Source organism: Asparagus officinalis, chromosome 1 (assembly GCF_001876935.1).
Source record: "Asparagus officinalis chromosome 1, Aspof.V1, whole genome shotgun sequence".
Lineage (NCBI taxonomy): Eukaryota > Viridiplantae > Streptophyta > Magnoliopsida > Asparagales > Asparagaceae > Asparagus > Asparagus officinalis.
The window spans coordinates 112,024,015-112,038,219 of record NC_033794.1 but is presented as its reverse complement, the minus strand read 5'-3'; the positions used below and the strand labels follow the sequence as shown (position 1 = coordinate 112,038,219).

The 14,205-nt window shown below is 36.7% G+C and overlaps 3 protein-coding genes across 3 annotated transcripts in view; 1 reads left to right on the top strand and 2 right to left on the bottom strand.

Annotated features, from left to right (window-relative positions):
* Positions 1-2,564, bottom strand: part of LOC109839446 (deoxynucleoside triphosphate triphosphohydrolase SAMHD1 homolog) — a 13,861-nt gene extending 11,297 nt beyond the window's left edge. Inside the window, exon 1 of the mRNA XM_020407871.1 lies at positions 2,498-2,564. Within this exon, the coding sequence (XP_020263460.1) occupies positions 2,498-2,564 (67 nt within the window). The remainder of the gene's footprint in view (positions 1-2,497) is intronic.
* LOC109829000 lies at positions 4,935-11,285 on the top strand. The gene is made up of 5 exons (XM_020396037.1): positions 4,935-5,232; positions 6,020-6,669; positions 6,752-6,883; positions 10,448-10,539; positions 10,635-11,285. The coding sequence occupies exons 2-5, from the start codon at positions 6,028-6,030 to the stop codon at positions 11,113-11,115; spliced, it is 1,347 nt and encodes a 448-aa protein (XP_020251626.1). The 5' UTR covers positions 4,935-5,232; positions 6,020-6,027; the 3' UTR covers positions 11,116-11,285.
* On the bottom strand, positions 11,534-14,198 carry LOC109828999. Its single transcript, XM_020396035.1, has 3 exons — positions 13,923-14,198; positions 12,248-12,580; positions 11,534-11,661 (listed from the first exon to the last, which is right to left on the bottom strand). The coding sequence occupies exons 1-3, from the start codon at positions 14,058-14,060 to the stop codon at positions 11,590-11,592; spliced, it is 543 nt and encodes a 180-aa protein (XP_020251624.1). The 5' UTR covers positions 14,061-14,198; the 3' UTR covers positions 11,534-11,589.

Here is a 14,205-nt window from a genome sequence, read left to right as displayed (position 1 = left end):
CCGCCGCCGGATTCTGCTCCTGCGAGAACGAGATATTGCCGTCGCCGTTGAAGCACTCTCCCATTTTTTTCCTCTTTCTAGTTTCTCTCTGTTCGAATTCGAGGCGAGAGGAAAAAGAAGAAGAGGATGAGAGAGGGGGAGAGAGTGGGGGGAGGGGAAACGTTAGGGTTCGGGAGTTTGGGGGGTATTTATAATCGGGAGGAGATTAAGTGGGAGTGCCGCCAAAATGGGGAATGAATCGTAACGCGAGCGGGAATATCTTCAGACTTTTTATTTAATTTTTTAATTGTTGAGTTTTAATTTTTAGTAAATAAAATAAATAAATGGGGGTATTGGCAACCCCGACTATTTAGGAATGTGATTAGGCTGCTAATAAAAAAAACGGGTCGGTTTTGGTAAATAAAAAAAAACAGGGTCGATTTTGAAAAATAAAAATTTGAAAGGGTCTGTTTTGAAAAATTGTTCTTGTTTTTCTGGAAACCCCTTTTTATACTTGGAGTCTGTAATTTTTCATATTGGTGCAATTAAACTTGATAATTGCGTTATGGTCCTCCTTAAGAACCCTTTTACCTTGTTCAGTTTACTTTGATTTTGTAGAGCAAGGGACTATTTGTCTTTTCTACCTACAATCATGATGCAAAGATAAACATTAATTTATTCAATGTTCCAATATTTCTTCCGATAAGTACTCGATATTTTGTTCACGATATCTTTCCCCGTTAGAAGACAAGAGAACAGAAGAGAGGTGAAAGAACCCCAAAATCTTGCATTCTCCTTTCACCTTTTTAAGCCCAAAGCCTCTCTTTGATAGTGTCATCTATTTTTAATTATTACAGCCGAGCAACTTGAATGACTGAGGGGCTGTTTGGATCGGGTATTTTAAAAGGAAAAGAAGGGGGAAAGCTGCCAATTTGTCAGTTTTTTAGCAGCTTTCCCCCAAAACCACATTTATAAGAGGCGATTTTGGGGGAAAGCTGCCAAAAAGCTGACAAATTGGCAGCTTTCCCCCTCCTTTCCCCTTCAAAATACCAGATCCAAACGGGCCCTGAGGGGATTTTGCAAGAATCCAGCTCTGGGCCCTCTTACATGTTTGCTCATACCCACAAGCCATCAAACGGTTCATAGACGATCCACAGTGACTCCTCATGACATCTTGCTTCCCGAACAGCAACACCTCATTTCTATACCCCTTCGTTATCCAGATTCTTCTGTCTGGATCTTGCCTCGTTGGGTGTTTAAAAAAATTTCACAAGGGTCTATTAACATGGATGATGGTACACAAGGTCGCTACAACAATAGAATATAAGGGATCTTTTTATAATTGGGCAATGGCATAGGAGTCTAGTTGCAAGTAACTTTATTTTTTAATAGAACACCAAGAATTTCCTTGAAATTTAAGGTTTTTCTCATTTAGGTCGAGCAGAAAGCTAGAGGGATGCCATGCAAATATACCTTCACCATCAAGTAAAGCAACTATAGTGATGCAGAGCTGTCCTCATGTTCTTTTTGTTGTGCTCTAATGTGTGGAACATTCTGCTCCTCTTCCATAAAAAGCAAGTATAGGGTTGTCCATGTGGGCTGGCCTAGCTCGACCCAGCTCGATTCAGAACACTAGGTCTAGGCCAGGTTCAATTTCCTGCCTAGACTCAGGCTCGGAGCTATCGCGTCGTGTCCAGGTCTAGGTTTGGGCTGGTTAACAGGTCGACCCTGTTTTATTTTTTAATTTTTTAAACTTTAAATTAAAAATTGTGTTTTTTAATAAAAAAGCAATACAAATTAGATTTTTGTAATTTTTTGGATTAATTTTTTGTGAATTGTTTTTTTGTAAAATTCCATAAGAACTTTTGCAAAAAGATTTAACTTATAAGTATTATAAGTACATAGTCATATATAAGTATATAACTATAGCTAAATATACAACATACAAGTATCACGTATTTACATATATGCATATGCTTATATATATACTATAAGTATAAATATAAGTATATAATTATAAGTACATACTTGGTAACTTATAATTATATATATTCATAACTATACATGTATTACGTTTGTATATTAATACTTATATACTTATATGTATATAGTTGTAAATATATATACTTATACACTTATATGGTATATAGGTATGCACTTAAAGTATACGGTTATAAGTATATAAACATATAAATATAATTATTTATATATACGTATTACATAGTTATACATGCATTTTTTATATACTTAGATTATATCTATACACGTATCTACTTACATATAATATACTTATATATAATGATACGTATAGCTACGCTATATATATATACTTATATACAGCATATGATTATATACAATATACTAATAAGTAGGGTTTTTATATCAAAACAATATTTACTTTTACCCAAATTGATACTTACCACATTTAAAGTTTTTTTCAATGTAAACCATCTTTACTTGCTAACATGTCTATAAAAATATGCGAAATGACTATTTTATCCTCGTCGTTTTTTTTCACCTCCTTCATCATAAAGCTCAAACTTAGCCTCCTCATCCTCCTCTTTCCCATCTTTCCTCTTCCTCATCCCCCAGCTCCCCTCCCCCTCTTTCTCGTCCTCCCTCTTCCTTCCTGACCTCCCACTCTCCCATTCCTTACCAAGTGGGAACTAGGATTAGGGTTAGGGCTTGGGGGAGATGGTGATCATGGGTTAGGGTTAGAGTTAGGGGTTTGGGGGAGGTGGCGGCCAAGCATTAGGACTAGGATTTTGAGGGGGTGACGTCTATGGTTTAGGATTAGGGTTAGGGTTTGTAGAAGAGGAGGATGGAGGAGACTAGGGTTAGGGTTATGTGTTGGAAGGAAGAAGATGAAGGTAAAATGAGAATATTTGATTTTGTCATGGGTGAATAGTAAAAAAAGGTGTGGCATAATAAAAGTATTAGTAAGTAAATGTGGTTTACATGACAACAAAACTTTAAAGGTGGTAAGTGTCAATTTAGGTAAAAGTAAAGATGGTTTTGATGTAGAAACCCTAATAAGTATATACAAGTACATATACTTCGAGGTGTGTGTGTGTGTAAAATATAAATATACTACAATAACAAAAACCACATCAAATATAACATAAAGTTAGTTTATTTATTTGGTAGGCTTTAAATATCCCATAGAATTGGTGATAGTTCGAATTTCGATATCATCAAGTTTAACTATATTTTTAGATTAAACACGTGCATATGCTCTTAGAACCCCGGTGCCCCCACATCCCAGGCCGGGTCGGGCGCTGGCTAACCAACCTGAGCCCCCACGTACCAGAAGGGGTCAGGCACCGGCTAACCAGCCCAGGCCCGATTTTCGGGCTTTCTTCGGGTTGGGACCATGCAAGGGGTCAGGCACCGGCTAACCAGCCCAGGCCCGATTTTCGGGCTTTCTTCGGGTTGGGACCATGCCCAGGCCGCAGGCTTTTCTGACACCCCTAAGCAAGTGTCGAGAACTCATATCATAATACGTAGTAATTATGGCTCGTCACTTAGTCTTAGAGAACTATTTAAGTCTTATCGAGATGGAACTTATCCCGTACCTAAACGTGCAAATCATGCCACAAATATTATTTGTTCCATGCCCCACCATCACTGTGTGGAGTCTATATTGACAAGCTAATACTTAAGAATGAAGGACTTTTTGACATGTTACTCTCCTCATGATTGTTTCTTATATGAGTGGTGTTAGGGGCACACCCCCTACCATACCACCAACCACACCCCCCTCTCCCATCGTTTCAGTAAACCGGGCCCCATATGGGATTTTAAAATTTTTAAAATCTCATGTGGGGTGTTAGGGGGTGTGCCCCTAACATTATTTTTCTTATATGTGCGCGGTTGTTCTTTCTTCTAGCCTTTTTGCTGGCTTCATGTGATTTGCGAGCTTCTGTTTGCCTCACTTATATACAAGAAAAGACATTTGATTCCATGAAGGTGAAGCTTTCACCTTTATAAACACTGCCTAAAGATAATTCTATTTCCTATAGTAGAGATGTGACTTGATTACTCCAATAATTGATATCATCATCCAGTTATATATAAATTCATTCAAGGGGGAGTAAAGTTCAATGTGAAGCCAAATGTATTAGAAAATTGAGCGCTGTACGATCAGCTCACTAAAGTATCTACTTAGCCAACAGCCTTGAAAATTTGTAGTCATGTCCTTATTCATGATTGTCGGTTCAGACTAAGTTAGATAGACAAATGCTTTGTTTGGCATACCAACAAAAATAAGACCGAACTTGTATGATTTCCTAATCAGCCATAGCTAATTTTGGGGTAGGGGACGACTCAAATGAACTAGAAAAAGTTGGTCAGAATTAGCCTAGCCTTTCCCAAAAACAAAGTAGATCAAAAATGGGCTACATTTAAACCTCGTCCGGTTTCAGTGGGTTGCCGGATCTAATTATTGATTAGCCTAAATATGAAAAAAAAATATCCTGCAGATGTGGTAGGAACATTCTGATTTATAGTTGTATATTTAAATCAACAAGTTAGTTGTTACCAATCCATTTAACCGTTTACTCATACAAGGTATGATCTCAATTATATGGTATCCATGAAGTTTCATATAATCAGAATCCTATTTCATGTGATCATAGCTCAATATACGTGTCATCATAAAGTAATGAGAGAGTCATATCAAATCTAACAAACAGGGCTATGCTTTCTCAAGAGCAAAATAACCCTCGTTTACACGGTGGGTGATCATTTCAATTAATCAACTAATTTATTACACATTGAAGCCCAAGCCCAGCCCAATTGAAAGACCACATCTGGCGAATACAATAAAGAAAAAGCCCATATCTTCAACCAAAGAAGTGACTACTAGTAAAAGGGCATTAGGGACATTTCACTAAATTCAAAATCTATTTGACCGTTGCTCAACGTTCAGAAATCCCAAGCCTTAACCGTTTGAGAGAGTGGGGAGCGGATACAGGGGACCTCTCTCTCACTCTCTTTAGCTGGCAGTTACCAAAAATTCTCCTCTCATTACCCAATTATTATTAATTATTAAATAGGGATTTTTTTTTTGGAATTGCTGGTTTCTTGGATTCGTTTCTGGGTTCTCTTAGATTGGTTTATCTTATTCTCAAAGATATTCCAGTTCTTGAGTGGAGTATAGGAGGCGGATCTATTTATGGTCTTTTGGTGCAACTTTTGAGTTGTATTTTGCCTATTTGGATTCATCTGAAGGAGAAATCTGCTGAGTTAGAGGTAGTTTTCTAACTGGTTATAATTTCTGGATATTCTTGAATAATTTTGTGATCGTGGGCTATTTTCATGGTTGTCCTTTTAATTTTAAAAAAAAAGAAGAAGAAAATATAGTAGTTAATTTAAGTCGCTGATGGGTTTGTTACTAATTTGAATTCTAATCCCTAAGCGAAACTTTTTCTTGATTGAGGATGTGAAAATCGAAATTTTAAAAGAATTCAATGGGTGCTCAATTTCTTTTTTCTTAATCATTTCATGGCTTCTTTGTTATCAGTAATTATTTCGTGTTTTCACATTTTTGGAGGAAATTCAAAGAATATATTATTTCTAAGATGAATTGAATTATGCCCAAATTGTTGCAATCTAACCATTTTTTGTGATTTCGTGATTCGTAGAATTTATAAATAAATTCAATAGGTAGTTTAATGTATTAGTTTACTTTATAGATGTTCAATTTACTTAAGCCAGGACTTCAAATTTTACAAAATTTTCTCACATCATAACTTTTTCCCCCTAAATTCAATAGGTGATCAATTACATTGTTACCAGTGATTTATTTCTTTATTTTTGAGGAAAATCATGGATCTAAAATTAATTGGATGATGCCCAACTTGTTGAAATCTTAAGCCTTTTTGGTGCTTTCTTGTGACGGGGTAAGTAAAACAAATTTGAAATTCAATAGTAGTCTATTAGAGTACTGTACACATTCAATTTATACTGATCTAAAAATAAAATTTTATACTTGTTTTTTACCTTACATTTTAACTCTTTCTTTTTTCTTTAAACAAAGCAACAACAATGGCAGCATTAGCACCAGGAGTCCTCCTAAAACTCCTCGAAGCCATGAATACCAGCGCCCCAAAACCCATCGGAGACCACCGGAGTGCGCTTCTCCAGGTCACTGACATTGTTCCTGCCGAGCTCGATGACAAGGACCTCTACCCAAAACATGGCTTCTACATTAAAGTCTCGGACTCCTCCCACTCAATCTATGTCAGCCTCCCCTTTGATCAAGATGACTTAGTTCTGAGCAACAAAATCCAACTCGGGCAGTTCATCTATATTGACCGCTTGAACCCTGGATCCCCTGTTCCATTCATCGTCGGGGCCAAGCTAATCCCAGGTCGACACCCATTAGTGGGAACCCCAGAGCCAATTGTAAGAATTAAGGAGAGTTCAGTTAGGAAATCATCTGCACATAGAAGAGGCTCATGGGGTTCTGAGAATGTGGGTATAGGGCCCAATTCGCCTTTGTTGGTTAAGCCCACTACACTGGATTTCGAGGAGAAGACCCCCAAAAAGTTGAGTTTTAGATCTTCCGTTAATGGGTTTGCTTCTTTGAAGAAGGAAGATCAGAAAGATGCGAGCTTTGGATCAGCAAGGAAGAGTTGTGCGTTTTCAAGGATTCCTAAGATGGTGCCGATGAGTCCCTTGACCAGTGTAGGTTGTTGAAGAGATTTGTGGATTTTGAGATGATCTAGTTGATTATAAAGTTTGATGTTAGATTTTTTTTTTGTTGCAGGAGAAGAGTGTGAAGAGTACTTCCAGGTTGCGGAGTGGGAGAATGGAAGTTTGCTCTCCTGTTGTTAAAGAATCCAAGAAGTCAAATGGAAGTATAAATCAATTGCCGGGAAAGATTAGTTCATTACAGAAGGTATACATTCATCTCTTCTCCTCTTTTGCAAATATTATGTCACTGCCTTTATTGCTTAAAGGTTTCATTTCAGTACTTGAATTTATTGGTAACCAATAAATTTTCCTGGGTGAGGTGCAATTGGTAATGCCTGTGTGCTTCGATTTGAAATATCCATTTAGTAATCTTATGCGAGTTTCATTTTGTTATGCACGGCATCCTATGACCTGATTTATTTGTTATTTGCTTAGTTTTACCAGTGTGCTTGGATATGCCCATTATATGATTTTAAAGTCCATCTAAAGATATCAGATGTTGGCTAAATTTTTCTTAACATGACATCTCATACCTGAATTTGTGCTAAATTTTTCTTAACATGACATCTCATACCTGAATTTGTCCATAAGATAAATATTTGTTATGCACGGTATCCTATGACCTGATTTATTTGTTATTTGCTTAGTTTTGCCAGTGTGTGCTTGGATATGCCCATTATATGATTTTAAAGTCCATCTAAAGATATCTGATGTTGGCTAAATTTTTCTTAACATGACACCTCATACCTGAATTTGTCCATAAGATAAATATTTGTTGTAGTATGTCAGCTTGCTTTCATTCTGGTATTTCATCCATTAGTGTCAAAAATAGACTTGGTTCGTTTGTTGCATGTTCTCTGAATTTTAGTCCTTGTTAATCTTTGATGTTGCATCATCTTGCTCTACTTTGTAATATCAACACTTGATGTTGCGTTCCTTTAGCGGTCCGCAGCGGTCTGATCTGTTGTACCAAAGATAACACACTAAACACAAAACCATAAAACTAAGAGACAATCACAAACACACAATATTTACGTGGTTAGATCAAATTGATCTACGTCCACGGCAAGAGGGGGCTTTCACTATATTCAATCTCACAATACAACACACATCCAAATTTTTTGAGAGAGCTCTCTTTTATGTAGCTCTCTGTCTCAGATATCGTAAAAATCTCTCCGAGAAGACAAGAGAGGGAGATTGATTCCTGAAGGACCCACAAGTGAGAGTGACCCCAATCAAATCAAATCTCTTCTTTGATTCTTTGCTCAAAAAGTCAAAATAAGGGTCTGATGTCATTCTACAATCAGAAATTGATATTGAAGAGATTTGAAATGGGTCCCACCTATTTTGGATTCAAGCCAAAAATCTTCACCTTGGATTGAATTCTCAAACATCAATAACTAGTGAATCTAAGATTTCACCACGCTGATTGTCTTTCTTCTTTATAGCATAACATTCTGACCTGTAATGCCCTTTCTTGTGACAGTAGAAACACTCCATATGTTTCTCTTGTTTTGGGCTGACCTGGACTTTGAATGATTTCTGGATTGCCCTTTATCACCCTCTCTGGTCTTCGTTCTACCTTTCCCATTCAACTTTGTTCTTAACTCAGCAGAATTCAAAGAGGCCTTCACATCCTCAAGACTTATGGATTCAACTCAGCAGAATTCAAAGAGGCCTTCACATCCTCAAGACTTATGGATTCTCTTCCATACAACATAGAGTTAACAAAGTTTTGCCTTCACATCCTCAAGACTTATGGATTCTCTTCCATACAACATAGAGTTAACAAAGTTTTCATAAGAGCCAGGCAAGGAACACAACACAATGAGAGTCCAGTTTTTTCATATCTATAACAATTTTATTAAATTCATCAAGGTGTTTCTGAATGGGTGTACCTTCCTTCATCTTCAATGTGTATAGCCGCTGCTTTAGGTATAATCTCGTAGTAAGAGATTTCTTCAAGTAGAGACTTTCGAACTTGACCACAACCCCGCTGTTGTTTTCTCATCGGCAACTTCAGGAAGCACATTGTCGGATAGTGACAATTGCAAGGCGTTGTGAGCCTTTTCGTCCATCTCTTCGATCTCGGTACTAATCATATCTTCTGGGTATTTCTCATCGATAGCTTTAACCGTGCCTTCACGTCGCAACAGCCTTCATCTTTATCCTCCATAGGCCGAAATTATTCTGGCCATCAAAGATCGACACCGAAAACTTCACAGAAGCCATTATGGAGGATTAAAAACTGTCCTAGAACCGAGAAGCTCTGATACTAGTTTGTTGAGTTAAGAAGCCTTCAGCGGTCCGCAACGGTCTGATCTGTTGTACCAAAGATAACACACTAAACACAAAACCAAAAAACTAAGAGACAATCACAAACACACAATATTTTCGTGGTTAGATCAAATTGATCTACGTCCACGGCAAGAGGGGGCTTTCACTATATTCAATCTCAATACACACATCCAAAAATTTTGAGAGAGCTCTCTTTTATGTAGCTCTCTGTCTCAGATATCATAAAAATCTCTCTGAGAAGACAAGAGAGGGAGATTGATTAGGAGGACCCACAAGTGAGAGTGACCCCAATCAAATCAAATCTCTTCTTTGACTCTTTGTTCAAAATAAGGGTCTGCTGTCATTCTATAATCAGAAATTGATATTGAAGAGATTTGAAATGGGTCCTACCTATTTCGGATTCAAGCCAAAAAGTCAACACTTAAGTTCTGACAATTTTGCTTCTGTTTGAATGCTGCGCCTTCTTCTGAATTTTGGTCCATTGTGCTTAACGATGATATCTCAGTACTGAGTTTATCAGTAATGTTGATAATATTTTCTTTAGCATGCAGACAAAGTGATCATGTCAGCGTGTTTCAACTGGAAATCTATATGCTTAGTTCTATTGCCTATATCTGATTTGACATATGTGCTGATCTTATGTTAGTTTCAGTTTATCATAGTCGCATTCTGTTACCTGAATTTATCTCGTATTTTATCTTATTTTTTCCAGCGTGCTTCATTCTCTTTTTTCATTAATGTAGTCTAACTTTGCTTAAATTGGAGTCTCAGAACCTGAATTTAGTCATAAAAGAAAATGTGTTTGATCTAATATGCTAGCGTGCTTCATCTCTTCGTCCGCTGCAATTGAAAATTGTCTTCCACTTGCCCGCAGTACCTGCATTTATCGGTAAAATGCCTGTCTTTCATGAAGTCGCACTTCTAATTTTCCTTCTATGGGGCTACTTATATTTCTAAGTACATAGCCAGTAACTGCTCTGAACTTATCAGTTACACATAACTGAATTTATCAGTAAAATGTCTGTCTTTCATGAAGCTGCACTTCTAGTTTGCCTTCAACAGGGCTACTTATATTTCTAACTACATAGCCAGTAACTGCTCTAAAATTATCAGTAACCTTACATACTAGCATTGATCCTGGATACAATGGCACCTGAATTTAATATTTCCAAGTACATACGCAGTAACTTATGCTGTAAAATTAGCAGTCACGGATAATATTTTCCTAGGAATCGCATAGAGTGGGCATAAACAACGAAGCCTCTATCCTCACATAGAAGGGACTTGTTTTATGAATTTATCAGTAATCTTAGATACAAACATTTATCCTGGATTTATTGGCACCTGTATTTATCAGTAACCAGTAATATTTGCTTAGTAATGCCAGTGTGTTTCATGAAGCGACATTTTTGCTTAGTAGAGTTAGAATTTCATGTTCCATAGATATTATAACATAATCTCTGGGATTCAGGAAGCTATACAGAACAGAGAAGCAGCTCAGAAAGTAGCTCTGCAAGCACTTAGAGATGCACAAGCAACAGAAACTCTTGTTCGAATTCTCAAGTAACTACTTTTCTTATCTTTTACTCTCCTCTCTCTTATTTTGGAGTGAAAAAACACGGCTCAAAATTCTTATAATCTCTTCTAAATTCCTGCAGGATGTTCTCAGACTTGACGAGCCAAGCAAAACCCACGTCCCCCTCAACCTCCATCGATCAATTCCTCTCCTTCCATCAAGAACTCTCAAAAGCGATGATCGACATGGAGAAGATCCAAGAAGCTACAACGTGTCAAGAAACTTCACCCGTCCTACAAGAAATAGTGAACACTTCACCGAAATCAAGCAAGAAGTCATCTTCGAGCAAGAAGTCATATCTGAGCTCAGTCAAGCTTGCGAAAGAGGTGGAGAACGAAGCTGTGAGCTGGTTCATGGAGTTCTTGGATATGGCACTTGAAGGAGGAGGAGGGATTAAGAAAGGGAAAGGAGGAGATGGGCACAAATCATTTTGCTCACAGTCATTGATACTTAAGGTTATTAATTGGGTTGAAGTTGAGCAGAGTGATGGTAGCAAGAGGCCAGTTCATCCTAGAGCTAGCCAGATTGCAAGAAAGCTAAGGATAAAAGCGAAGAACCCATAAATTATTAAAGTTTAATGGATGATTTGGGGGAAAAGTGTGTTGATTATTTAGATTATACATATATTGTAGAGTGTGTGCTTACTTAAGGGGAGAATGTACTTGTTCTTTGATTTGTATGGATGACATTGTTTTATCTCAATCTCTATGTTACGTCATACGTGCAGTTTTTATTTTTAGAAGCTCAAATCCAGCAATGCAACATACCCAAAAAAAAAAAAAAAATTCCCAATAGTCATTCATGGACCAAAAAGACCACACAATTACCTCCATACCTTCACAATGCAGCTAGGTATAGTCTTGAGTGATTACGAGACAAAAAACATTGAAGCACCAGCCTACAAAAGTTACAAGCTGTCCCTTGCTCTCATATGCATAGTCTACATCATCTAAAAAAGATTTTCTTCACATTCACCCAACACCAAAAAACCTCCCAAACTAAGTGTTTTTGTCCCTAAATGTGAACAAAAACTAGAGTTATTGCTGTATGAGTTCGTTAAGTCTTTCAGATACCCTTGAAGCCTCAAGTCCAATTCTTGATGATATAGCCTGCAACCACATAATTGGTACAGTTTTCATCAGTATCACAAAATTTGGGAAATTAATATTAGGGTCATAAAGATATTTATTTATCCAATGAAATTAGAATGGTTAAAATGAAAGAGTCTTTATAAAAAAGTCCCACGTGACTGTAGATATCTATGAAACTTGAAGGTGTTCTATAAAATAGTTGTAAGACAACAATACTTTATGGATTAGAATGTCGGACAATTTAGAAACATGTGCAACGAAAGACACAAAATACATTGGGATAAGAATAGCAAAAATGAAAATGTTATGGTTATTTTGTAGATATATACTAAAAGATAGGATAAGAAATTAGTGTATTCATAGGAGATTATAGATTCCTCGTATCGATGGTAAAACAAGAGAATAATCGAAAGAGATGGTTTTAACATGTGCAATTAAGGCCACAATATACACCAATTATGAAAGGTGGTAAGAGTACGGCCAACGGAACAAGTAGGACCGGAGTTAAAACCAAGAGAAGTTGGTGGGAAACAAGTAGGAAGGGTGTGGTTAACCGTTCATAAAGATGTACTAAACAAAAACTCTCAAGGACAATAGAAGTCACCTGTGAGTGAATAGTGTAAAAGATCTTGTCTCCTACAACTGAGAAGCTAGCATTGACGACCTCAGCACCTTCTTCCTCCAAAACCCCAATGACTTCATAGAACATGAACCTCTTCTTGAGTCCAGTGATCAGGATCACCTCCAAGATTGAATCTTGGTGCCTCACCTCGATCAGAGGCAAACCAAACTCATTGGACATCTCACCGCCGACTTCTTTATATTTTTCTTTGCCCATTGCGCATTTCTTCCTCTGTTTCAGACTTTCGATTCGCTCTCTCAGGGTTTTTATGTAGTCTGCAGCTTGGTCCAGGTGATCGTATTGCGACAACGCATCCTGAAAATAAGTATCAAGTTATATGTTAGAATATATTTCATAGATAATGCTCTTTTTGATGAAAAATGTTTGCGTTTTATAACTATAGTTGATAAAGGGTTGCTAGCAAATTTCAATTGCTCCCCTTGTCTTGATACAAATTCTTCAGTTGGATAACAAAAATGGGACCAAGTTGATATTTGTGGCTGATTTTGTGGACCAACAAGGCAACAAACTTTGAGATGATATCATAGATTGAGACGATGACTCATTATCCCACGTTTCGTGTAGTGGTCCGACAAATCTAGATAAGATATCATATCGTGTCTTCAGAAAATATAGTGCACGAAATAATCTATAACTTCCATGGAACCAAACAAAGAAAAATTATATTTGTAATTAATCACCATGTTGGTGTTAAGTATTTGAGGAATCAATACTTCAAACAACAAAGCAATTGACTGTTTCATTCATTATGCACAAATGGTACCAATCTATTACAATTATACAAAATTAAGAGTTTTGTAAATTAATTTTATAATTTTTTTATGTAAGTGACTTCATAAAAAATGTTTTAATGACATCATTTTGAGAAAAGGTGGGACCAATATTAGCTGTCAATCTCACAAGAAATGTCTTGTTGCCCTAAAAGTGGGCCCACGTGCTGAAAGTAATCGCTACTGGTGTACCAAGTCATAAAGAATTTGGAACTCTCTCAGGAGAGACCGTTATTTTCTATCTCAATTATTAATTATCCCGTGTATAGTTATGATTTATTTTACATCCAAACTCATCGTATTTTTATGAGTTATACTTATTCTTAATTTGCACTCAAAATAAATTATAATCATCCATTTAAAAATCAAAGATTTTAATAAATCCTCACATGGGCAAACTTTATCAACCTCACTTCAAAATTTTCAAATTCCATTCTCTTTTATCTAGCTCTTTCTTGGCAAAATGCCAATTATTATTCCGTGAAAAGTCACCAAGTCCGATGAACTTCACCAGCTTGTTTTGTGCAAAGTACAAGCATTTACTAGATTGAGAAAAAAAAAAAAATCTTTGGACAAATTTTGTCCCAATAGCTATCAAATCAGTCTTTCATAAATAATAAGAAATTTTAAGAAAACCCCGGTGAGTAAACAAGATCTCGTACTAGAAATTATATGTGACTAGCTAGCCTTCGGTTGTATAGCTCAACGTACATGCTTATTCCAATCATTAACAATTTATTGTTATTAGAGTAATTGATTAATTAATGAGAAGACAAAAACAAATAACATTACGTACATATATAGTTCATTCTACACCCTTAATCAAATGATTAACAAATTTTAGTATGATTAAGAATCTTAATTACCTTTGGGAAGTTATGATCTTTAGGAATGAGAGAGGAGAGCTTAAAGCACAAGCTCTTCATGTGAATCCTCCTATTCTTCTCCACCACTTTCCTATCGATCTTTGCTCCCGACCCCCCACTTCCATATCCACCCTTCATCTTCTTCTTCTTCTTCGATCGAGAGAGAGAGAGAGAGAACAAAAATCTAGAGAGAGAGAGAGAGAGAGAACAAAAATCTAGAGAGAGAGAGAGAGAGCGCGTTTTTTGGTGTGAGTTTAGAGAGAGAAACTACGAAGCTCAAAGG